General features: G+C 37.6%; 1 protein-coding gene across 3 annotated transcripts in view; it reads left to right on the forward strand.

Moving 5' to 3' along the window:
* The first annotated feature begins 978 nt into the window (after positions 1 to 978).
* Positions 979 to 27,316, forward strand: part of BICC1 (BicC family RNA binding protein 1) — a 248,485-nt gene continuing 222,147 nt past the window's right edge. For all 3 annotated transcript variants that reach the window (XM_033131033.1, XM_033131034.1, XM_033131035.1), the window contains exon 1: positions 979 to 1,267. In XM_033131033.1, coding sequence (XP_032986924.1) covers positions 1,078 to 1,267 — 190 coding nt within the window. In that variant the 5' untranslated portion in view covers positions 979 to 1,077. The remainder of the gene's footprint in view (positions 1,268 to 27,316) is intronic.

Genomic DNA, 27,316 nt, shown 5'->3' on the forward strand with positions numbered 1-27,316 from the left:
CTAGTTATCTGTGAGACACTGATCTTGAGAACAGAGAAGAGCCTTCAGTCCCTGACAAGAGAGCCCCACACAGATGCCAGCTGGATCCAGCTAAGCACCCCTACAATCTCAGAGCCTCCTTTCTCCTGCCTTTTTTTCTTTTTAAATAAATTAGCTGAATGTATTACTTGAGAATCATATAGACGATGACTCCCTCCTCAACTCATTCAAGAAAAAAAAAATCCCTTTCCTCGCAATAAAAAGAGTAAGCCTCTTGTCGACCTCTTGTGCAGCGGGTCACTTTGCTAGGATGAGCGACAGGAGCGATCTGGGTTGGAACCGTTAGTGGAGGAATGAACTGTATGCAAGTAATGACCGCATACAGTGATGTCCGCAAGAGATGGACACTGTTTCTTTTGCAAGCCTTCTCTATTCTCCCTCCTGTTTCAAACTTGTGGGACTGACTCGGGCTGTGAGTTTTAGGATGTAAGGTTTTGTGTGTAAGTAGAAGAGAAGTTGTGTGAGCGTTCGTGTGTGTTCAGGAGGGTGCTGTGCTTGAGTTGAACTTGGAGAAGGCTCGTGATTGAAGAACTATGAAAGTACGTGTATGGAACAAGATCTATACGTGTTAAGTGCAGAAAAGTGGCAGTGTGTACGTGGTGAGTGTGTGCGCGCGATTGTGTGCGAGCGCCAGGGGCCGCCTGCCCGCGCGTCCGCCCGCCTGCCGGGGCTCCCGTGGGCCGGCCGGGCCAATGAGCGCGCGGCTGCAGGGGGGGCTGCGGGCGGGGAGGGGGCGCCGGAGCCCTGCGGATGGAGGCGCGGGCTGCGCGGCGCGCTCATTCCGCGCGGGCGTTGCTGGCTGGGGGCGGCGCAGCCACTGGCCCAGGATCGGGGCCGGGACCCGGGGCGGCGGGCGGTGTGGGCGGTGCCCGGGGCTGGGATGCGCCGGTGGCCCCGTGGCGGTGGCGTTGGCGGCGGCTGCGGGCGGAAGAGCTAGCGCCGCGGCGCGGGGAGCCAGTCGAACCCGGCCGGCGAGCGGAGGCGGCGGCGCAGGCACAGCGGCGGCCGCAGCCGGAGCCCGAGTGCCGCGCGCCGACCATGGCCGCTCAGGGCGAGCCCGGCTACCTGGCGGCGCATTCGGACCCGGGCTCCAACAGTGAGCGCAGCACCGACTCGCCCATGCCCGGCTCCGAGGACGACCTGATTGCCGGGGCGCCCCTGCACAGTCCGGAGTGGAGCGAGGAGCGCTTCCGCGTGGACAGGAAGAAACTTGAGGCCATGTTACAAGGTAGGCATCCCCCCCGCGTTCTCGGACTCCACGATTGAGCCCCCAACTCTTTCCCGGACATCCCGGACAACGCGCCCCAGCGTCCGCCACTCTGGCCCACAGCCCACTTAGTCTGGACCTCCCCCGCAGAGCTGGGGAACACCCAGGGAGTGGAGAACTAGCGGGACTCTCCACCCTTCCACGCCTCTCAGGTCTCTAGGCACCGGGAACTCGGTGCTAACTTCACCGGCTTCAGAAAAGCCGAAGGCCGAGTTTGTACTGGCGCGCCCAAGGTGCGATCTGGACTTTGGAGATGCCAGTTTCGGTCCGAACACCTGGGATGTCCCATCCAGACCTACTCGGACTGCAGAGAGTATGCGTGACTCTATCCCTACGCCCTGGCAGCCTTGAATTGTAGCTCTCCGTCTGTTTCTGTCTCTCTCTTGTCAGTATCCACTTCCTCCAGCTGAGGGGCCTTGTCTCGCTATTGAGAAACGCTCTGCAGATGTCAGGGCTTAAGACAGGAGTTCCCGTCCCCCCATCCTCCACCTCGGAGTACGAGGGGCCAGGATGAGGGTGAGCAGCCAAAGCGTGGGGATTGTGTCAGGGTAGTGCTGCTGGATCAGAGGACAGTGTGTGTTCATCTCCTGACAGGCTTATAAAACACATCTTGAGTTACCCTAAGTTCATAAAAATCTTCCTGTACTGTGGGTGTCTGTATCTTTCACAATTTGGGAGTTTTTTTTTTTTTTGACTCCCTAATTTCTCTGGGACTTTCCCAGGCATAACAGCTTTAACTATATCGGACTGGGAGGATTGGAGTTCTCAGAGTGAATGCTAAAATGTCCAAGGTCATTTTGACCTTTCTTAAAAATGTTAATTACTAGCCTACCTGTAACCATAGAGGTGGCTTATTTCCCTCATCCAGAGAAATAAGGTAGTTTGAATGACTGTCATTCTTAAAATACTGTAGAGGACCAGGCATTAGTTTCAGTAAGGCCAAGTAGTGGATTCATTCAGTAGCTAGTGTCCTTATAACAAGGGAGGATTGGACCGTTCCAATTTTTTTTTTTTATGGCTTTATGCATAACTTACTTTGACTTTATCAGTCAATGCATCGCAATATGGGAGCTATTTAGCTCTCTGTGGAAATGCAGTGGCTTTTTAGAACATTTAAGCAGGTTATTTTAAGAGAGAACAACATGTTTTCCAAAACAATAAGTTGGTGGAAACAAATAGCAGGAGTGTTTGGCAGGCGTTTTTGGATGTGCTACAAATTCGTCTCCCTTGTTGCTTATTTTTATTGATAAACATCCCTAGTGCGTGTCATGTCTCTCTCTCTCTGCCCTCCTCTTTGTTCTCCCCCCTTAAATTATATAACTTTCCAGGAGAGTTACTTTGATTACCATCAAAGTTCAAATAAGAATATTGAAAAGTGGATTTGGAAATTAAAGCCCCGGTTGCATTTTGGTAACTCATTTTAGATATTTCAATTTTTTTATGGTTCTTTTTTGTCTAGTTTCTGGTTATAAAACAAAATATTACATTTATTCAGAAAAAATATTGTTGTGAGATTGTTTGAATTTAACTGATACAACACATACCCACATTTTCAACAAGTTTCCAGTTTGTTTTTGTACATGAATTTGGAGTGATGTAAAAGGTGGATCTTCTAATAATACTGGGTCTTCCTTAGCCGGTTTACCCATGCACATAAAAATAACAACAGTGCCATTAACTTCCAGGAAGCCTTCATGCATGACCTGAGCTTTAGAAGTGGATTTTTTTGGTTAGTCAATTAATTTTCATTTAGAATGAAATGAAATATGGGTGAGGCATTTTTTAAATTTGAAGGTTATCCACTTTGTAGAAATGGTATTCTGACATGAGATGGTTTAATATTGCTTTGCAGTGATAGGGTTTTATTTACAGAAAGTCTTAATAGAGTTAAGATTTTTCAACAAACAGTATGTAATGAAATATTCAGATTTCAACCCCAAAGAATTCTTTAATGATTGATCATAGTGCTTTAACTTTCCAAAATGGCCAATAAATGAATTATGCCTTCTAAGAAAGTAAATTTTGGATATGTTTGACAATAGAACCCAGTGTACAGTGTGTCAAGGAAATGTGTGATGCGTGCTTCCTAGTGTCAAATTATGTAGAACCACCATGTTTGAAGGAATAACACTAGTTCTCTGAACCAAACACAATCATGTGCCTCATTGCTTTATACCATGTGGTTATAGCAGGTGTGGGCCTAGGTTCAAATAAATCTCTGTGGGACATTGGGACAGTTCCTGGGCCACTCTCTCAGTTTGCCCATCTGTAAAATGGGACTGGTACCATGCTTCCCCGAAAATAAGACCTAATTGGACCATCAGCTCTAATGTGTCTTTTGGAGCAAAAATTAATATAAGATCCGGTCTTATTTTAATATAATATAAAACCCAGTCTTATATAATATAATGTAATATAACATAACATAACCTAACACCGGGTCTTGTATAATATAATATAAGACTGGGTGTTATATTAATTTTTGCTCCAGAAGACGCATTAGAGCTGATGGTCCGGCTAGGTCTTATTTTCGGGGAAACACGGTATTATTACCTTTCCTTTAGGCTCATGTGAGAATCAAAAGAAAAAATGTCCAATAGCTAAAACTTGCCACACTGCTAAATAATAAGAACTTAATAAATATCAGTTGCTTTTATTGTTAATAATAAATATTACAGCATGGATTAAAAAGATTTCTAGTTCTATCACTATTTCTGACATATAGTATATACATAAATAATGGGAACAAAAGAATTTTGCAATTTCATAACTGCGGAAATAAAATGTAGACCAAGGTAGGAAGTTTGGCAAGTCAACAAATATTCTAATATTGTTAGATATTCTTAGGTGGAAAACTTTTCATTTGAAAAGTGTCAAGTAATAAAGCCTATATTTGCCTGGTTGGGTTTCTGATTATTGTGAATTTGGATTTGCCATTTTTCTTTTCACAATTGCCTTAAACTGTGTGTAGGCTTCTAGTTTAAATCAGGATAAATAAGATTATCTGCCTTTAAGTCTACATAGTACAAATTGGTGATTATAATGCTTGGAATTTGTTTCCAGAGAGAAGGTCCTGGGGGCAAGTTAATCTTTAATGGATTGTATTTTTATTAGTAGAGAAATTCTTCTACGCAATGGACCAAAAATTTAGTGAGGTTAAAATATGGGCAGTAGGGTAGTGGTCAAAGAAATGAAATACCATTCTTGGATGATCATTCAATTCCCAAAGAATTGATACACATAAAAATACCAGGCTAAACATGTAGGGAAAAGTCACTAGTTTTTTTGTTTTTTTTTTTCCTTCCCTCCTTCCATCCCTTCTTTCCTTCCTTCCTTCCTTCCTTCCACTTGGAATAGCTATGCAGAATATTGACATCTTTGTTCAAATCTAAATGAAGATTATTGATTTGATTAGTCAATAGTTTTGTAAATGGGAATTTATTTTCAAGTTTAGTTTAGGTTTTTGATTGGTATGGCCAACCTTGGAATGGATACCATGGACAGCATTGTTCAATGATAAAGAAAACTTGTTTTAAATTTATGTTATAGTGATCTTTAAGATTTAGATTTTTATGCTTCATGTGATATAATGGTGTTGATTCATTTCAGTCAATTAAGTGTGAATTATGGTGTGTAAAAAGGAGAGTGGTATAGAGGGAAGTCTGGGAGAAGGTAGGAGATAAATGGGTCAAAAGAGTCAGAAATGCAGTCTTGCTGTTTGCCAGAGTCCTGAGAGGCAAACATGGGATTTGAATGTTTTTATTTTTCTTTTTTTGGGTTGGTTTACATCTTATTGTTATCCTTTTCTTTTTGCATTGGAAAACATATGTGTGCAATATAATTAAAAATTCCTACATATAATTTAGAAGCACAGGCATTTTCAAAGTTCTGAATGCCTTGTGTTTCATCATAGAAGGACGTGTTAAAAGTGGGGAAATGGCCTAAATTCATGAATTGAGGTTGACATCTGGTGGGCTTTTAGGATATTGCTGTTGAAGATTTTAAAAACCATGTTGCATATTTACAATGATATGCACGGGGGGATCCTTTACTGCTGCTTGCTTGAGCTGCAGAACTAGCCACTAAAACAGGGTACCACACATCATTGATTAAAAGTAAGAGCAACAATTATGTTATCTCTTTAATTTCACAAACTTGAGTGAAGATTGTCTTAGGATTTGGTGAATAGATAATTTTTCAGTTGTTTTGTGGGAGTAGGGAGAAATATGAAGCAAAAATAAATGAAAATGAGGGAGTGAAGATAAGTAAGAGCTAAGCTTAATATACTTTTCTAGCTAATACGTGATTAAGGCTAATGAATAAGAACAAATCAAATAACTAGGAAGCTTAGTGGTTAAAAGGACAGGGCTGTGGGAGACATTTGGATTTGAATCTAAGTGTTACCTTTTAATAGGGAGCTCGGGAAAATTCATCCTCTGCAGACTCATTTCTAAAAGGGGGTGTTGATAATAGTGCCTATATCCTTAGGTGGTTGTGATGATGAAGGAAAAAAAGATGTATATATAACATCACAGTGCTGGCCACATAGGAAGTGCTGAATATATTATAATAACCATATTCATTATAAGCCATAGTTCATAAAATGCACATTATGAAAATGAAAATCAAATATATTGGAAAATGAATTAAATGTTCTTAATGATAAATGAACATTCACGCTCTCTAAATATTATTGGCCTTCCTGAAAGCACACTGTGTGCCAGGTATGTTAATCCCTTGTAAAGGTAGATGAGGTCATACTGAGTAACAGTATATTAAACACGAGTGTAGAATTCTAGATTTTGCTCAGGATGGGAGGGGCTTTACTTGTAATTGTTCTTGCCTTGCGTATTTTTCATTCTGTGAATGGTCCTCAGCCAATCACTTCTGATATTTTCACTAAAGCCTAGCACCAAGATCAATACCCCTTCTAATTTTTTTATGTTGCTCTGAACTTGTTATTGGTGTCTAGAAGGAGACTTTTTCAAAGAAAATGCTGTGCCTGGGCTGATGTGTTCTGTTTGCTCTCTTGCAAGATGGGGACACTCACAGTATCCTTTCCTGGGGAGGTAGTGAGCCCTGAGTGAGATGATGCATGTGAAACGCTTAGCCCAGTGCCGGGCACATGGTCCTCAGTAAACATTAGTGCAGCAGGAGCCCCAGCTCTGTGCCACATGATGGAGAACGATTTCAGAACACTAGAAAGCAAATGTCAGGTCTGTAAAAAAATTGTATATGAATCCTCTTTCCTTAGGAGAAGGAGTGATTTATTTTTTAGTGAAAGTCTTCCAATCTGAAAGTTTGTTAGGACAATTGTAGTTGAGTCAGAAAGTTTAAGGTTGCCTTATGACTACATGAAAAATCTGACAGAGGTTGGCTAGCTTGGCGGTGAGGAGTTCAGGACTGCTGTCAGAGTGGCCTGGCTTGGGGTCCTAACTGCCTCTGGAGTCCTGTGAGAAAGAAATGAAATGGGCGTTATAGCCCTGCACTCATAGGCATGGGTTAAACACTCTCAGTAAATATCCGCATTCAGTAAATCTTATCTCTGTGAGGACTTGGGTGGTTTTGGTTAAGTTGATCATTGATAAGTTAAAACAGAAAGGTTTTTCATATTAATGATTTTAACAGGCAGGAATGTATTTGGCTGCGACTAACAGAAAATCCAACACAGAATGGCTTAAACAACGTAGGGGATTATTTTCCTCACCTAACAAAAATCTGGGCTAAGAGGTCCAGGTCCCGTAGCTCCTCAGGGGCGTCAAGGAGCCCAGCGACTCCCCTCCTAATTTCTGCTGTCCCCAGCCTGTGGCTTTTGGCTTCATTGTAGTCTGGCTATGCTATGCCTTGAGATGCATCTGTGGTCTGTGCAGGGAAAGGGAGGAGAACAAAAGTTGTTTTCTCTTCAAGATTTTGCCTGTTCATGTGATAAAGGATTCTCTGTCCTGGAACTTCCACCTGTATTTCTTTGACTACTCTTTGCTACAAGAGATTTTGTGAATGCAACTTCTTTTCTGGCTTCTCTAGTAGGAGTAAGCAAGGAGGACGGGTGTCCGAATGGATGCTGAGTGATCCAACCCATAGTTTCCTCATGGGGCAAAGCAGAGGGCACTGTGACAAAAATTCCAAGTTGCGACCGAAGCAAAAGCTTATCTGTATCGGAGACTTTGGCCTGTATTTAGAACCCCTAGAACTTTAGATTATTTGGTAATGCTATATATGTAGGTGGAATTTCTTTCTTGGCATAAGACAGGAATAAACCTAATTCCCAAAGAAGAAACACCTTTGCTCACGTAAAGCTGCTCTCATCTTGTTACTTCTTTTACTGATAGTACCTACCACTAATTGCTGTCACTATCTTTTTTGCACCTCCACTGTTTTCTCCATGTCAAATATATCCTTTTTTATAAATTGAAAATTACACAATACAAACGCCCGTTTTACCTTTTATTAGTCTAAGAGATCCTTGCTCCACTCCCTGTTTTCTTCCCAACCCACTACCCATCTCAAATTGCTTTCAGAATTGACAGGCTCAATGTAGTTCAGACTTCTGCCCTATGGCTTTTTCGTAGATTGGTCACTGAAGTATAATCTGGCCAACAAAGTCAGAATTTGTTCAGCAGATGAAGTCATTTTGAAGGCAGTTTGATAGTAGAATGATCAGATTTGTGCCATGTTTTCATATTTGAAAACAGACCGATGGACACAGGATGATGAGCTAATTAACTGTACCAGTTGGCTCCTCCTTGGTTTATTCTAAAATATAGTTCTTAAAAAACGCATGGGGTAATCGTGGCCACATATATTCCTTTATGTAAAATGCTTGTTAATTAGCTACCAGGGATGAGACACAATTTTAACGCTAATTTACAATGGCTTTTGCAGTGAGTGGGGATGATCTTGGCAAGCACCCTTCTAATTATGTTGTGAAAGCCACCACATTTGGTTTTTAATTCTCGTACTTGCATTTAGGGCAGTATCCAAAATGCACAAACCATTGACAGAAACATTTTGTGGATGTTATACATTTGCAAATCCATTTCCTACCTACCAAGAGACTAATAACTATAGGTGATGAAAGCATTTATGTTTATAACAAGTTTAAATCCCACTCCCATTTATGATACTGGCATGTAAAAGGATAATGTTCACTTTGTAGCTATAAAGCAGTTTCTTTGTTACAATGAATAAGATAAGCCACATACGTAGTCTGCAGATTGAGGTGATCTGGAGTTTAACTACATCTCATGTATAGAAAGACGCTTAAATGTAGGATTTGAATATTAGCCATTGTTTTTATTTCTGATTATAAAAGTAATACAAACTTATTGTTGAATACTTGAAAGTACAAACAGATGTAGTAAAGAAAAACCAAAAGTCATCCCTAAGTCCAGAATCCAGCAATAGCCACTGATAACATTTTGGGAATTTTTTCCTGGTCTTTAAAATATACGCCCACACATAAGTAATTTTTGCAATAGCTTTTGAGTTCCTACCTTATGTCTGGTGCAGTGTTAGGCTTTGGGGATTCACACAAAACCAAGACAGATACAGTCCCTAACTTTGTGTGAGTTGTGTCCCTTAAATGCAAAACTGGGATCACACTTCCTTCTTTTTTGTTTCATATTGTATCATGGGTATTTTCCATTTAAGATTCATTAAGATTCTTGAAGAATATGGTTTTAAGTGACTGTATAATATTACCTCGACATATCTTACTTTACTTAAATATTATGAAATTTCATAACATTTTTAAGTGTCCAGGCAGTGGGGAAAAGCCTAATGTTTTTGCTTCAGCTGCCTGAGAATCAGATTCTGGCTCTTATCATTTATTGGTTGTATGGCCTGGGTTCAAGTTAATAACTTCTCTAAGCCTCATTCTTCTCATCTCTAATATGGGGGGGTGTAAAAGTATCTTCTGGGTTGTGAGGGTGAGCAATACTGTATGCAAAGTACCCACCAGTGACAGATGCAGTGCACATGCTCCAGAAACGGCAGATAATGAATATTAATACTGTTGCCCCAAACACTTTTGCCTAATAATCTTTTCTGCATCCTTGATTATTCTCATAGGAAAAACTCTTACCAGTGAAATTTTCAGGGCAAAGGGCATGGACATTTTAAGGCTATTGATAAAGTCTGCTAAATTATTTTCTGGAAAGATTCACAGTTTAGACAACAAATCTGCAGGATAGCTGTTCCTTGTACCTGTGGTCCCAAAACCTGGTTTATTTGAGCTGGTGGTTGTGAGAAATTAGGAAGTAATGGAATTACCAATCTAGAGTTTGAATTCTGTAGGTTTCTTTTGTTGAAAACTTGGAGTGATGTTTATCTTACCTGATTAGTGTGTCTGTGGATCAACAATTCTTAATATTTGTGTGCATACAAGTCACCTGAGGATATTGCGCAAAAGGGCAAACTCTGGGCCTCTCTGAGATTCCAATTCTATAGGATTGAGGGTTGTAGTGGTGGCAGGAATCTGAATTTTGAAAAGAATCTTGCGTGAGTCCTAGGACAACACTTTGAGAAACGTTGCTCGATAGTTAGGTGATGATTAAAATTAAGAAGATTCAGAATCTTTTCTTGATTCCCTTTACTCTTGAAGCTAGTACTTTCTCCATGTTATTAAGCCATCTTGAAGAATTTTAGTCTCAGAGCATAATTTATACCTGGCATGATGTCATAGAGAATGGCTTGTGGTAAGGGACTTGGGGTAAGAGCACAGACTTATATATTCCCATGGAGGGGATATATTGTCTTTATTATTGCACAGCGGCTCAAAATGCATTTAATTTTCCTACAGACTCCCATTAAGGTAGGTGTAATGGACACCTATTAAGTATATTATGAAATAACTTAAAAGCACACTTTTTTTATTGTAGAAATTTAAAAAGTAATACGAAGGGAACTTTTACAAATAAAAACAATCTTCAGTAATTTACTATCTTAAGAGCTATTTTTATTTTTCTGCCTTGAAATACAGTCCTTGACTATTTGCATAGAGTTTACGTAGCTGCTGTTGTAGCATTAACTGCTGCTTTGTATTATTCAGCATTGTTTTTTTCACAAAGTATTAACTTTATTCACATTTTATCAGAATTTGTATTCAGCATTTTAGTTTACCATGTTAAATGCTTTAGTATTTCTAAGTAGTTTTCAGAATTAAAATTTTATGGTTAAATAGTAGTACATTTGGTTAAAAAATGCTTTTACAGTTGTAGACCACCTTATAGTGAAAATGAATTGAGTAGCTTTTCTCGCCTTTGGAACTGTATTCTGAGGAAAAAAATTTAGAGGACTATGGTTCCTGAAGCATGGTGGTGATTTTGAAAGCAGCCGCTGACTTTCCTTGAGCACTCACTGTGTGTGAGAGAGGCAATGTTCGGGTGCTTTATGCCTCTTCCGTCATCTCAGTCTCTCATGCAGCAACTCCTGAGATACAAACACTGTTGGCATCCGTATTTCACAGACGAAAAAGTAGTAAACCCTGTAAATCTGGGGCCTGGATGTCGTTTTAGGATTCTGAGTGGATCCACACACTAGTTTCCGTCTTAGGGTTGTTATAAAGTTGATCCTCTTATGTGGTATGGAGACTCGTCCAATCTGAGTCTACGATGCTAAACTGGACTCCAGAACACAGTGCTATGCTCTCCCAGTTAGAGATGGGTGGTGGGCACTGAGGTGGGTTAGAATTCTCGCGGAGAATGCAGATCTTCTAAAGCTCTGTCTTCTACTGGCTTTGGTTCCATTTTCTTCGTTTCCTCCATTGTGAAATGAGGATAATAATACCTTTCTCCTAGGGCGATCATGAAGATTATATGATAATGTGTATAAAGTTGACTCATAATTGGTGCCCTGTACATGGTCTATGTTTCAAATTCATCTCCTATTCCTCTCCAGCATCTAGCCCAGTGCTGTGAAAATAGCTGCCCTGTTTACACAATAAATATGATCCAGATGGATCTGGATTAAAAACTGTCCCATTGTGAGCTAGTGGACCTGTCACTGACCTCATGGAACGGAACTTTAAAGCTAGGGCATGTGCTTGGCTTTAAGAAACACCAAACAGTTCAGCCTTACATAAGTAAGGAAGAGTAATTTTCCATTTGCAAGGTAGTCTTTCTTTACCCCAAGGCTAGTGATAGTACATTAATGTGGAGTTTTGAATGAAGATATGTGAAACTTAATTCAAGTGAGGTTAATGTTGAATAATTTATATCTGTCTGATCTGGATTAGTTTTATAAATTGAAACTTGTCAAGATGTATATAAATTTTAAATTTATTTACTTGCAGACACTAGATTACCATATTCGTACAATAACTCATCCCCAGATACGTGTTTAAATATGACTTTAAACCATTCAGACAAGAGATAATCCACCTTAAAATAAGTGGTCTTTTATGCTACTTTGCTCATTCCACCAGATGCTCATTGAGGTATTTTGAATTAGAGGGAAATAAACTACTCCTCTTACTGGAGTGTGTGACCAGGAAGTCAGGCAAGATGAATTCATGACCATCTTGCCACTGACACGGTCACTTTGGAAAAGTCATTTAACTCTCAGGATTTTGAATTAGTTGCCCTTAAAAATCCCTTCCAGCTTCGGTATTCTGAGACTTTTGCACAGTCTATGATATAAACCCAATAGTACTTGGCAAGTGCTGCTGGAGGCTAACTCAGCTCTACACACGTGTAGTTTTGTTAGAAATTTGTCTTATTTTGTATCACACATGAATATTAATAGCAAGTGGGGAATGAGGGTAGTTGAAGTGTCTTGGCTTTGGAGGAGCAAGTACTCACAAGATAGCTAATCACAAGCTCTGCTTTCTGACATCTTGGCAGTCAGGTTTGCAGTGCACTGGATTCTGTAGATGTTAGCTTATTTAACATTTTCTACAGTAACTGAGCAGGGATGACAGTGCAAATCACAGTTGAGACCTGTTGGTGTTGACATACTGTGTTAGATGAACAAAGGAGATTGTATGCTTCCCCAAGTAGCATCTTTTGTCACATTTTCCTTCTCCTCTGCCAATGTGTCTGGTTATCCAGCTTCATGTGCCAGGATTTATATCTGTCATCTAAACCACGAGAGAAACACAGCAGGGAAATGTAGTAACATTCATTAGATTAAAATCTCAATTAAAAAGACATGTCTATGTCCAAATTTTAATTATTTTCAGAATTATTTTAATTGCTTGTTGATTGTAGAGAACTAACACAATATTTCTCTTGTACAGAAGACCACTAAAGCTTGTATTATCTATGTTTTAAGTTGGTCCCTTTATCGTATTCTGAGCTTCTGAAGTGCCATTCAAAGCAAAGTCAATATTTTGGCAAAATTTTATTATCTTAAATTGCTTCATTATAATGATTTAATTTACAAAGCTAGAAAAATATATATTTAGTTTAAGTGTTGCAGAAGGAATCGTATAAAGAAATGGTTATTTTAATCCAGGGGGAGTTTTTTTCTTTAAAATATTTTTTATATGGGAAAAGGAAACCTAAGATTAGCATAGATCCAGAGAGTTTTAATTTTTTTTACAGGGACTTATAATTTAGTAAAATATCATTGGCAGTCATATTTTCACCAAAACAGGAATGTTGCATATATGTACTATATATAAATATATGTTTATATATATTTACTATCATTGAATGGACATCTGGGATGCATTGTCTATAAAAAGTATATTGCTCAAATCAAACCAACTAGGCTTGAGCAACAAAATATTACAAAAATGGATTTGAATTTGATGGAAGTTCTACATAAGTGATTAGCTTTCAAACTTACGAAACTTGTCTCATAAATCATTTGGGAATAGTGAGGCCATCTGAAAAACCCAATGGGAAATTGTTGTATGTGTTTAAAAAAATCGTGAGGAAGTGAAATAAGTCAGACACAGAAAGACAAATACCATATGATCTCACTTATATGTGGAATCTAAAGAAAAGAATAAATGAGTGAACTAATCAGAAACAGTCTCAGAGACATAGCGGAAAAACTGAGGGTTGTTAGATGCGGGGTGGGGGGTGATAAGAGAGAAGGTGAAGGGATTAGAAAGCACAGTCGTAACCACAAGATCACTACGGGGATACGAAAGTCAATTTGGGGAATGTAATCAATAATGTTGTAAAGATATTGTAGGGTATCCGATGGACACTTGCCTCATTAGGGAGATCATTTCAGGGATGATGTAGATGCCTGATCACTGCACTGTACACCTGAAACAAGCTGAACAATAATGAACGTCAACTGCAATTTTATATATATATATATATATAGATATAGTTACAAGAAGTGGAGTTCAGCATTAGGAATAGAGACAGTGGAAATGTAATGGCTGTGTGCGATGTCAGAGGGGTAGTAGATGGGGGAGGGGGCTTATCACTGTGTGAGGGATATAAATGATAAATGTCTAATCTAACTATTTCATTGTTTTGTACACCTGAAACTAATAATAATAAAAAAAACACCTAAAAAAGTAAAATTAAATTAAAAAATCATGAGGTCATGTTATGGGACTGTACAAGTGAATGAGGCGTTTTCCTTTTAAACGGAATAAACTCTAGTGAAAGAGAGAGAACCTACCTGTACTTACCAACAGAAAAGGAAAGGAGATACCATAGAGTAAGGCCCTACTTACTTAATATGTGCCTTAGCCTGGAGTCACCTTCCTCTATCCCACAAGACAAGGGCTTGTGAGAGCTCATTTATTTGGAATGTGCTCTCAAGGAGAGGAAGTGAGGGAGTGAGGAGAGTCACATAGGGAAGTAGGTAAAGCCCATACAATGACACATGACGGACTTGGTTACTTAGGAGTGTGACTGCTGTTTCTGGTGAGTCCCAGAGACTACATACTTAAATTATCCATCCCAGGGACTAAAACGAGAAGTGTTTATCAACTTCTTTTCCTCTTTGAAGAAGATTGAGGGTTGCCACATGGGGATTGCCTTCCCTGCACTTCTAGGTGACACATATGGGACACCTACCAGCCCCTGCAGGCATCTAGTCAGCTCCCAGGGCAGGAAATGATAGTGTCTGGTGTAAGCTTGAGATGAGGCACTGTCAGCACACAGTGGGTTGATGCCTGCATTTATTGTAGCCTGACTGGATCAGAGATGAAGTGTAGTGGAGGTGAGATGGCGTATAAGATGATATGTTCAGTACTGTATCTATGTACACTTTAAATGCAAACAAAATCAGAAAGGGAGATAGAGATGTTCAAAATATTTCATATACTTTGTTCTAAATCAAAATCTTTACTATAAAATCTTGATGACTGCTATTGTGTATGTTTCTGTTGAGTTTGCTATGATAGATTACAGAAATAAACCTATCTGTGGTCAGGAGTATGATGGAATAGGAAGGCCTTGCTCTCCCACAGAAGCACCTACTTAATAATAGTGCACAGTCCAAAAAGCTGTTATGAGAATGCCCAGGCAAACTCAAAGCCAAGAACAGCTGCATTGAAATGGGTAAGAAAAGTGGTTTCGTTTAATCTGCATCAGTTTCTACCACAAGCCAGCAAAGCCAGCAATTGGGAGGAAAAGCCCAAAGTACTGCTTTCCCCTTGAAAGGGAAAGAGAACAGTGGAATGTATGTCCAACGTTCCCACTGTGTGTGTGTGAGTGTGTGTGTGTGTGTGTGTGTGTGTGTGTGTGGCTACCCTAGGGATTGACTTCCGTTTCATCTGACTTGGAGCACTGATGGGGAACTGGCATACTTTGGATGCCTGGGGGCCACTGAGAACAAAAAGAGCTTAATACCTCGTGGTTGTGCCAGAGACCCTGCAGTACTGAAGACAGACATGAGAGGTACCAAAACAAAACAAAACAAAACAAAACTAAAAGCCTCATAAAAAATAAACGAGCAATCTTTTCTAATTGGAAAACTGCACGCACAAGCCCAGAGAAGATGCATCTTTGTTAAAGGTTTGAGACACCCCCAGAATCTCTAGGTAGGTTTATTGGTGAAAGTCTTCCTGTGTGTGAAGCCAGTCCGTAAAGACTGGGAGAGGTGGCTATTTATTTAAATGCAAAAGTCACAACAAAAAAATAACACAAATAACAAGGCATATGAAAAAGCAGGGAAACATTGCCTAATCAAAGGAGCAAAATAAATTCTTAGAAACTGACCCTAAAGAAATGGAGTACTATGAATTACCCAACAGAGAATTCAAAATAATCATCTTAAAGAAGCTCAGTGTGCTTCCAGAGAACACAGATAAATAAGTAAATGAAATAAGGAAAGTGAAGCATAAACAAAAAAACAAAATGAGAACATCAACAATGGGATAGAAACTACAAAAGAACCAAACAGAAATTGTGGAGCAGAAGAATACAGTAACTGAATTGAAATGTTCACTAGAGGAGCTCAGTATCACACTTGATAAAGCAGAAGAAAGAATGAGTAAACTTGAAAAGAGTTCATTTGAAATTATTAAATCAGAGGAATGAAAGAAAAAAATCTAGGAAAGTGAAAAAAGCCCAAAGGACTTATGGGATACTATCAGTGGGCCAATATACCCAATATGGGAGTCCCAGAAAAGAGAGAGATGAGCAAAGAGCTTATTTGAAGATATAATGGCAGTAAACTCAAATTTAAAGAAGAAAATGGACATCCAAATTCAAGAAGGCTTAGAAACTCCAACTAGGATGAACCCAAAGAAGTCCACACTGAGACGTGTTATAATCAAACTGTCAAAAGTCAAAGACAAAGAATTTTGAAAACAGTAAGAGAAAAATGATATGTTATGTACAAGGAATTGCCCATAAGAATTTCTGCAGATTTCTTGGAAACATTACAGGCCAGAAGTTGAGTGGAATGATATATTTAAAATGCTAAAAGGAAAAACTGTAACGAAGAATACTATATCTGGCAAAACTGTCCTTCAGAAAGGAAGGAGAAATAAAGACCTTCCTGGGTAAATAAAAGCTGCGGGAGCCACTAGATGTGCCTTACAAGAATTGTTAAAGGGGTCCTTCATGTTGAAACAAAACAACACTATACAGCAACAGAGAAGCATATGAAAAATAAAGCTCTCTGGTAAAGACAATACATATAGAAGATGCATAAAAGAAAATGGAAAAGGAGTCAAAACATGTCAGTATAAAAAAAGATCAATGAAACACAAAAGAAGGCAGCAAGAGAGGAAAAGGTGGTCATAATACCTGCAAGTTGTCCAAAAATCTGTTCATAAAATGACAGTAGAAACTCCTTTCCTATCAGTAACTACTTTAAATGTAAATAGATTAAATTCCCCAATCAAGAGATACCCAGTGGCTGAATGGATTAAAAAGACCAAGATCTGAATATATGTTGTTTACAAGAGACTCACTTTAGACTTAAGGACATATACAGACTGAAAATGAGAAAATGGAAAAAGATATTCAATGCAAATGAGAGCAGGTGTGGCCATACTTATCTCAGATAAATAAACCTTAAGTCAAAAACTATCACAAGAGACAAAGAAGGTCATTATATAATGATAAAAGTCTCAATTCACCAGGAAGATAAAACAATTATAATATATGCACATAACAGCAGAACACACAATTATATAAAGCAAACACTGACAGAATTGAAAGGAGAAATAGTAATACGATAATAGTAGGAGATTTCAACATCCCATTGTAAATAAGGCATTGATCAACCAGACAGAAGGTTAACAAGAAAGGGCTTGACTATATATTAATTGGACCTAATGGACATACGCAGATCACACTACCCAACAGCAGAATACACATTCTTCTCAAGTGCATATGGAACATTCTCCAGGATAGAGCACATGTTAGGTCACAAAACTAGTCTTAACAAATTTAAGAAGATTGAAGTCGTACTAAGTATCTTTTCTGACCACAGTAGAATGAAACTAGAAATCAACAGCAAAATGAAAATTGGAAAATTCACAAACGTGGAAATTAAACACACTGATGAACAATTAATGGATCAAAGAAGAAAACACAGGGGAAATTAGAAAATATTGTGAGACATGGAACACAAAAACACAACCTATCAAAACTATGGGATGCAGGAAAAGCCATAGAAAGAGGGAAGTTTACAGTGGTCAATGCCTACGTTAAAAAAAAAAAAATTAATCAGTCTAACTTTACAATTCAGGAAGCAGAAAAAGAAGAACAAACTAAACCCAGAGTTAGCAGAAGGAAGGAAATAAAAAAGATTAGGGCAGAAATCAATGAAATAGAGAATAGAAAAACAATGGAAGAAATCAATGAAATAAGAGTTGGTTTCTTTGAAAAGATAAATAAAATTGACAAATTCTTAGCTACACTAAGAAAAAAAGAACACTCAATAAAAATCAGAAACGAATGAAGAGACGTTGTAAGTGATGCCACAGAAATAAAAAGGATTATAAAGACTACTGTGAACAATCTTATGCCAATGACTTGGTTAACCTAGAAGAAATGGATAAATTTATAGAAACATAGACATTTATCAAGATTGAATCATGAAGAAATAAAAAAATTCTGAACAAAGCTATGACTAGTGAGGAGATTGAATCATTACCCAAAAAAACTCCCAACAAAGAAAAGCCCAGAACTAGATGGCTTCACTGGAGAATGCTACTAAACATTTAACGAATAATCGACACCAATTCTTCTCAAACTCTTACAAAAAATTGAGGAAGCAACACTTCCAAAACATTCTAGAAGGACCCCATTATTCTGATGCCAAAATCAAAGATACTACGAGAAAACTACAGGTTAGAATCTCTGATGAATATTGATATAGAAATCCTCAACAAATTATTAGGAAGCCAAAGTCAGCAATAAGAGGATTATACATCATGTCTAAGTGGGATTTATTCTTGAAATTCAAGAATGGTTCAACATTAGAAAAATCAATAAATGTAATACAACAAATTTACAGAATGAAGGACAAAATCCACATGATCATCTCAATTGATGCAGAAAATGCATTTGACAATATTCAACATTCTTTCATAATAAAAACATTCAAGAAACTGGGAAGAGAAGGAAATTATCTCGGTGTAATAAAGGCTACCCATGAAAAGCCTACAGCCAATATCAATCAGAGGTGAAAAACTGAAAAACTTTTCCTCCAGGGTCAGAAATTAGGCAAGGATGCTTGTTCTTACCACTTCTATTTAGCATTGTTCTGGGAGTCCTAGCCAGGACAATCAGGCTAAAAACAAAAACCAAACAAACGAAAAACATCAAAATAAGAAAGGATTAATTATTTCTGTTTGCAGATGACATGGTCTTGCATATAGAAAGAGTCCAAAAAATTTTTAAAACTGATGAATTTAGCAAAGCTGCAGGATACAAAGTCAACATGCAAAAATCAGTTGTGTTTCTATGTATTAACAATGACCAATTTGAAAAGGAAATTAAGAAAATTCCATTTATAGTAGCATCAAAAATAATAAAGTACCCAGGAATAAACTTAACTAAGGTGAAAGGCTTGCACATTGAGAATTATAAAATGTTGCTGAAAGAAATTAAAGAAGACACAAATACATGGAAAGACATTGTGTTTTCATGGATTGGAAGACTTAATATTGTTAAAATGTCCATACTACCCGAAGTGATCTATAGATTCAATGCAAACTTTATCAAAATCTCAATATAATTTTTTACAAAAATGGAAAAAAAAACTATTCTAAAATTCATATGGAATATCAGAGGACCCCAAACAGTGAAAAAATGTTGAGAAAGAAGAAGAAAGCTTGAGGCTTCAAACTTCCTGACTTCAAAAGCTGCAGTAATTACAAAGCTGCAGTAATCAAAACAGTATGGTACTGGCATAAAGACAGTCATATAGACCAATGGAACACAATAGGGAACCCAGAAATAAACTTATCCATATATAGTCAAATGATCTCTGACAAAAGTGTCAGGACTACACAATGGGGAAAAATTATCTCTTCAAGAAATGGTGTTAGGAAGACTGGATATCCCCATGCTAAAGAATTCACTTGAACCCTTGTCTTGCACCATATACAAAAATTAACTCAGAATAAAGACCTAAATGTAAGATCTGAAACTATAAAACTTCTATAAGAAAATGTAGGAGAAAAACTTCATGACATTGGATTTGGCCATTCTTTCTTGTATATAACACCAAAAGCACAAGCACCCAAAACAAAGTAGACAAATGGAATGACATTTAAACTGAAAAACTGCTGTACAGCAAAAAAACAACAGAGTGAAAAGACAATCTACAAAATGGGAGAAAATGTTTTCAAACAATATATCTGATAAGCAATTAATATCTATAATATGCAAAAGAACTCCTACAACTCAATAAAAAACAAATAATAAAAAATAAGCAAAAGACTTAAATAGATATATCTCCAAAAAAAGATATACAGATGGCCAACAAATACATGGATAGATGCTCAGCATCAAATAATCATTAGAGAAATCCAATTCAAAACCTCAGTAAGATGACAACTCTCATTTGTTAGGATGGTCATTACCAAAAACCAGAAATTAAGTATTGGTGAGGATGTGGATAAATGGGAACCCTTTTGTACTTTTAGTGAGAATGTAAAATGGTGCAGCTGCTATGCAAGACAATATGAAGGTTCCTTGAAAAATTAAACATAGAATTATCATATATCCAGAATCCTACTTTTGGGTATATATCCCAAATAATTGAAAACAGCATCTCAAAGAGCTCTCTGCACACCCATGTTCACTGCAGCATGATTCACAATAGGTGGAAGCAACCTAAATGTCCATCAGTAGATAAGTGGACAAAGAACATGTGGTATTTACTATATATACAATGGAGTGTTATTTAGCCTTAAAAAGAAGGAAATCTTGTCATATGCTACAACATGGATGAACCTTGAGGACATTATGCTAAGTGAAAAGTGAAATAAGCCATCACAAAAAGATACTGCATGATTCCACTTATATGAGGTATCTAAAATAGTCAGTCTCTTAGAAACAGAAAGTAGAATGGTGGTTGCCGGGGGCTGGGAGCTGGGGGAAGAGGGAAGTTGTTCAGTGAATATAGAGTTTCAGTTTTACAAGATGAAAAACTTAGATCTGTTGCACAACGTGTGTACAGTTGACACTACTGAACTGCACACTTAGAAATGGTCGAGATGGCAAACTTTAAAATGCACACTTAAAAATGGTCGAGATGGTTCTGTGTTTTTGACCACGATGAAACTATAAAAAAGAAAACATCCTGTGTGCTGTTATCTGACTTTTTTACCTGGTAAGACAGACTTGCCTATATGAATAGGCATGATCTTTTCAAAAACAATTTAGAAGTTTTGAAAATGAAAGAGCAAAGGCACTTGAAGAGTCAAACTGGTTCTTTATCTTTTGTTAATAGCTTAAAAGGCGAGCCCTTGGCTATATTTCATAAAGGTGAAAGCATTCATCCATTGAAACCTAAACCGTGAGTCTTTCCTTCTGAGAGATGCATAAAAATAAGTCCGCGTGAAGGCAGAATCCTGCGGTAACTGGAACCTCGTAAGGGCATTTACATTTGGTATTAGCATGCACATAACAGGAAAAAGGATTCAGTTATTTTCAAACTCTCAAATCCCAAATGTGCTGAATAGACGTTTCTTTTAAAAAAATAAATATACAAAATGGATTTGTGTGACTTGAAGTTTAAAAGAAATGGTCTTGCATTCCATTTTAACAATTGTAACAGTATCACTTTCTCAAGTTTCCATATTTTTAAAGTGGACTATCATGGTTTGGCTGAGCAACGAAATTAAATTATTGCTGGCTTGCACATTCCTTTTGGTTACACTATAATCTTTACCTCCATTTGAAAATAGGCCCTATTTTGAACGTTTGTTTTGGTCTCCTTGGCTTGAAACACCTCTGTTTAGCAATGAAGCATGGATGTATATGTGTGATCTGTGTTATGTTTCTAGAAAGAACTAGAAATGTGTCACACTGTGTTACAAATACATATTGAGAGGTATGAGGGACTTCAAAAGTGGTATGAAAAATGTTATTCAGTATAATTAAATTCTCAACAATTGTAAGTGGTTCTAGTTATCCATACATACTCATACACATAATGCATACACGTCTGTAAACACACATACATGTCTGTATGTGTTATAGATTGAATTGTGTCCACCCAAAATTCATATGTTCAAGTTCTAACCCCCAGTATCTCAGAATGTGATGTTGTTTGGAGATAGGATCTTAAATAGGGAAGCAGACTAAAGTGAAGTCATTCGCAAGGCTGTGACCCAATATGACTGGTGTCCTTACATAAAAGGGGAAATTTGGACACAGAGACACACATAGAGGGAAGACAATGTGAGGTGACATACGGAGAACCTAGCCATCCTTTCTAGCCCTCAAAAGAAACCAGCACCTTGGTTTTGGACTTCCGTTCTCCAGAACTGTGAGACAGTAAATTTCTGTTAAGCCATCCTGTTTGAGGTACACAGTTATGGCAGCATTAACAAACGAATACGGTATGTTTCTCTGTTATGCAGGATAGACTCATTTAGCTGTAATACATAGTTTTTGAAGAGTTTCACATTTCTTAGTATCTCATGAGCACCCTTAAGAAATTAGTTTTCCAATTTTGCAAGTTGAGAAATGATGATTGGCCGTGGTGATGAAGCAGTTAGATTTTTAAAGCAGATCCAGGGCCTCTGACCCTACTCTGCATAAATACAAAGACTGTTTCTGATTCAGGAGTTTAGGAGTTTTGTGCGATTTGGACCAGCGCCAGCGTCTACTGGAGAACTAATAGATTGGAAAGGTGGAATCAGAAAGAAACAAACCTACTTTCATCCAACACCAAAATTAAAAAAAAAAAAACAAAAAAACAAAAAAAGAAAAACACGTTCTCAAAAGGACATGTATTGGAATTATCTGGAGATTAGAAACAGATGTCTTCAAATGACCAGTTTTTCCACTGCCCCAAGGTGAAAGTGCCTTTTCATAGTGCTCATTTTGTCAACAGAATACGGGACACTTGAGTTCAGTGCTTCGAAAAGTAGAAGATGAAGCATTCCTTCAGCTGTACCCTCTGAATTCCATGCTTTATAAAGGTTTCCCATATCTCAGTAAGCTCATATCCAGCTTTATTACTTCTACCCGACGAGAGAACACACCTTGCCTACCCAAACCTCTGACTGGGGAAAATTGGAGTTAGTGATAGAGAAGAAGAAAGAAAGCTATTTAAAAATGTTAGTGTTTTCTTATTTTTGTTGTTGCGATGGAGGTTGGGAGAGGTAAATCTTTGGGTGAAAAAGTTCTATACCTACTTGAATTTTGTAGATTAAGGTAGTTAAAGCTGTTAAATTGGCCTGACCAATGATTTTCACAGTAATTTTTAATTAAGAAAACGAAAACTATGGTACATAATGCTAGCGTTCTTTCTGTCATGTTCTTGGCTATCTTAAGTTGTCCAGTATTCTAGTAACTCAAAATGTACCAAGGAATGTCATTTAAAAGGTCTTACACTAGTGTTTAACATAAGACTATAAAGTTTTTGGAGTAATGAAGAACCCAAACCTTTTGGAGAAATTGACCTCACTGTTGGTAAACTTGTATTATCTATTCCAAAATGAGAATTTAATATTTAGAAAGTAGCTAATCAGGGGATGTTATATCATTTATGATGCTTATGAATTTGAGAATTTTGTGGCACTTAATTTTTGGGATAGAATTATTCTGTGTGTTATCACCATGAGTGCCGTTTCTAAATACATGCTTTTTTTGTGCTCTTATGGTGACTGTTTCTATCCGAACATTTTCAAGTTCACAATTTTTAGTTTTAAAATAATCTAGTCAATCAGTTCAGAGTAAATTTCTTCTTTTTTTTTTAACATTTTAAATTGTGAAGTATAACACAGATACAACAAATGTAGAGGTGAATAATAAATTATTTACACCGCTCAGGTCAAGAAAGAAAAAAATATTGTCAGTACCCGAGAAATACTCCCTTCGTGCCCACTCCTTACCTTTGAAGGTCACGATTCTCCTCATCTGTATAGTAATATGTGTCTTAGTTTGCTATATGTTAATAGTTTTACCACCTATATGTGTATGAATCCGTATATACCTTGTTGGGTTTTGCCTTCTTTTAAATTTCATGTAATTATACAATATAGAATCTGTTGGGTCTGGCTTTTCCCCCTCAAAACTTTAAGTTCATCCATATTATAAATGACTATAATTTATTGACTTTCATTGCTGAATGTTTTCTATGGTATGAATGTGCCATAGTTTATCCTTTCTACTCTTTTTTTTTTTTTTTTAAAGATTTTATTAAAGAAGGGAAAAGGACTTTTTTATAATTGGGGAACAGTGTGTACTTCCAGGACTTTTTTTTCCCCCCAAGTCAAGTTGTTGTCCTTTCATTCTTAGTGGAGAATGCCTTAGTGGAGGGTGCCATTCAGCTTCAAGCTGTTCTCCTTTCAGTCTTGGTTGTGGGCAGGGCGCAGCTCAGCTCCAGGTCCAGTTGCCGTTGCTAGTTGCTAGTTGCAGGGGGGCACAGCCCACCATCCCTTGCGTGAGTGGAGGAATCGAACTGGCAACCTTGTGGTTGAGAGCCCACAGGCCCATGTGGGAATCGAACCGGCAGCCTTCGGAGTTAGGAGCATGGAGCTCTAACCACCTGAGCCACCGGGCCGGCCCCCTATCCTTTCTACTCTTGACTATCCTTGCCTTTTAATTGAAGTGCTTCGTTCCAACAAATATTTAATGTAATTATTGATATAGTTGGATTTAGAGCTATAATTTCACTATGTGTTTTTGTCTCATCTGTTTTTATTTTATTTTGATTTCTCAATAAACTTATTTTTTAGAGCAGTTTTAGGTTCACAACAAAATTGAGCAGAAGGCACAGAGATTTCCCATATATTCTGTTTCTACAAATGCATAATCATTACCATCATTCCCAACCAGAGTGCTATGTGGGTTCCAATTGCTGAACCTACATTGATGCATTGTAATCACCCCAAGTCCATAATTTACATTAGGATTCACCTTTGGTTTTGTACATTCTATGGGTTTGGACAAATATTGGGGTGCCAAAAAATGTATACACATGACTTGCATTCATCTTTTGTTATCGGTATATATTGAGTATTACAATTTTAATACAGGTTTTTCCTTATATGAGGAAATGTAAGGTATCTTATATGAGGTATCTAAAATACCTCATACGTGATACATCCTCCAGGTATCCCAGTCTATTTAGAGTTATTATTGTGCCACTTCATGTAAAAAGAAAGGCCTTGCAACCATTTAGATCCATTTAGTACCATCCTCCATCCTTTATGATACAGTTGTCATAGGTGTTACATCTACCTACATTATAAACCCCACAGTACAATGTTATAATTTTTGTTTTAAACAGCCATATGTATTTTAAAGAAATTAAGAAGAAAAATCTATTTGTGAATCTATTTACATAGTTACCATTTCTTGAGCTCTTCATTCCTTCTTGAACAGCCAAGTTTCTATGTAATGTTTATCTTCATCCTGAAAAAATTCCTTTAACATTATTTGTAGTACAATTTCTACTGGACACTAGCTTTTTTAGTTTTATCTGAACATGTTTATTGCTGCACATTTGTTCTCTGTTTGCTCTGGGGTATTCTATTGAATGCATATGCCACAATTTATCTATTCTGACTTTTATTTATGTTAGTTTTATCTTTTGGCTATTACGAATAAAGCTGCTATGAATGACGTGCATGTCCTTTGGTGGACTGATTTCTTTTGGGTGTGTACCTAAGGGATGAAATGATATACAGTGAGAATATGTTTAGTTTTAGAAGATATTGCCAATTAGTTTTCAAAAGTGTCATACGCCCTTGTACTCTGTCAGTAATCTAAGAGTTTTTCAGTTGCTCCATAAACTTGTCAATAATAGGTCTTGTCAGCCTTTTTCTTTGTAGCCATTCTGGTGAGAATTTCATTGTGGTTTTAAATGTGGAGCAGCATTTCATTGCAGTTTTAATATGCATGTCATTGATTACTGATGAGGCTGAGCATCTTTTCACATCTTTGGTGCCTATTTGGATGGTAACTTTTGTGACACATCTATTCAGTATAATGTAATCTTACATAACGCCAGTGCCTGACTCTCTAGTGTTTAGCTGAGAGGTTGTCAAGAACATGACTTGGGTTCTCAGATGCCTCCCCCTTAAATCATGTTCCCATGGAAAAGGTCCCAAATGCTGCCCTCACCTTCCTCATCTTCTGTTCTCCACTGTATCCTGGCTTGGCAATTCTTCAGTCTCTTGTAATGCTCTCATGCCTCTAAGCAGATCTTTCCTTTCCTTTCCCCTACCTTCCTTCCCTCCCCTTTCCTTTTTCTTTCCCTTTCTTCCTCCCTCCCTTCTTCCCTTCCTTCCTTCCTTCCTTCCTTCCTTCCTTCCTTCCTTCCTTCCTTCCTTCCTTCCTTCCTTCCTTCCTTCCTTCCTCTTTCCTCCCTTTCCTTTCCTTTCCTTTCTTCAGTATCATCCCCATCTTTTCCAGTTAACCACAATGGGAGGGTCTGTATCACTTGATCTGTCATTATTGGAAGTGGAATTTCTCAAGAGTTCTTTTGTTTTTTTTTCTCTCCACCAAATGATTCCATTTTTCTAACCTTAATTTTGAAGATATAGAGGAAAACATGTCATGAGACATTGATTTTCACAGGGAATAACTTTTAAGGGAATTTATTTGGAATTTCATTTGTGGTTTTGTTACAAATTATTCCCTGGCTTTCAAGGAATTTCTCATAAAATGAGCTGTACTTATAATTTTTGGTTTCCATTTTGCAATATTATTTCTTGATGTTTTTAGAAAGAAAAATACTTTGGTTAGAACTGAACTTCAAAGTAGTCTAGATATATAATTATGGCAGCAAGTAAAAATGCATATTCTTTCATAGTAACTTCTTAAATATCAAAATATCTGCCCTTTCAGTTGATTTGATATAATGTGCCTATGTAGTCGACATGGGCTGTGTTCTCATAGAACTTACAAAATGTAATCGAATGGCCTGGGGGAGCTAGAAGGAAGATGGCAGAATCGGAAGCACCAAGAATCTGTGTCCCTGCCTAGACAACAGTTGCATCAGCAGAATCTGCCTCATGTAACTATTTTGGGGACTCTGGAGTCTGATGTGCCACAGCATGGATGAATCTTGAAGCTATTATGCCAAGTGAAGTAAGACAGTTGCGATAGGACAAATATTGTATAATTCCTCTTCTATGAGGTACCTGGACTTGTCAAATTCATAGAGACAATAAAGTAGAATGGTGGTTGCCAGGGGCTGGTGGGAAAGGGAAGTTGTGTAGATTTCAAACTGGGAACATGAAAAGTCCTAGAGATGATTGTGGTGTTGGTTGCACAACAGTGTAAATGTACTTATTGAAAATGAGCCGTACTCTTAAAAATGGTAAAAATGATAACTTGTACATTATATGTATTTTACCACAATTGAAAATAAATAAATTTAAAAAATGTAATGCCATGTATTAGAACACATTTTATTAACTCTTGTCCCTCAAATACCTAAATTAAGCCATAATTTGAATGTATGCTATAATGTCGCTATTTAAAGAAATCATACAGTGAATTATTTTTCTAAAGTGAAGCCTCCTTTTGGAATGAAAACTCATGCCTAATTTTTGTGTTTTAGAGATTTAGAGTTTTATATATTTACTTTCTTTTGGTGGGACCCATTGTCTTGATGTGACATACAGCTCTTTTATGGGATGAGACCCTCTCAATCTAATAAAATTAGTCCTCAGTACTTGTAAATTATTGCAGAAAGCTCATTTTATCCTAGGTTGTAAATTTTCCAGTGGGCATTATTTATGTGCATTCTTGAAAATGATTTGGCTATATAGTGGACATGGTATAGGATGTGTAGTACTAGTTTTCCTAACCTGAAAATAAGCCACCTCAGTACTTTTTCTAGAGAAACTTTATAAAGGCTAAGCAAATAAATGAATGATTGGAAAAACAAGTTGATTGATTTAGTTTATTCAGTACCAAATTAAAGGTTCACAAACAATTT

The sequence above is a fragment of the Rhinolophus ferrumequinum genome, chromosome 16, assembly GCF_004115265.2.
Source record: "Rhinolophus ferrumequinum isolate MPI-CBG mRhiFer1 chromosome 16, mRhiFer1_v1.p, whole genome shotgun sequence".
Lineage (NCBI taxonomy): Eukaryota > Metazoa > Chordata > Mammalia > Chiroptera > Rhinolophidae > Rhinolophus > Rhinolophus ferrumequinum.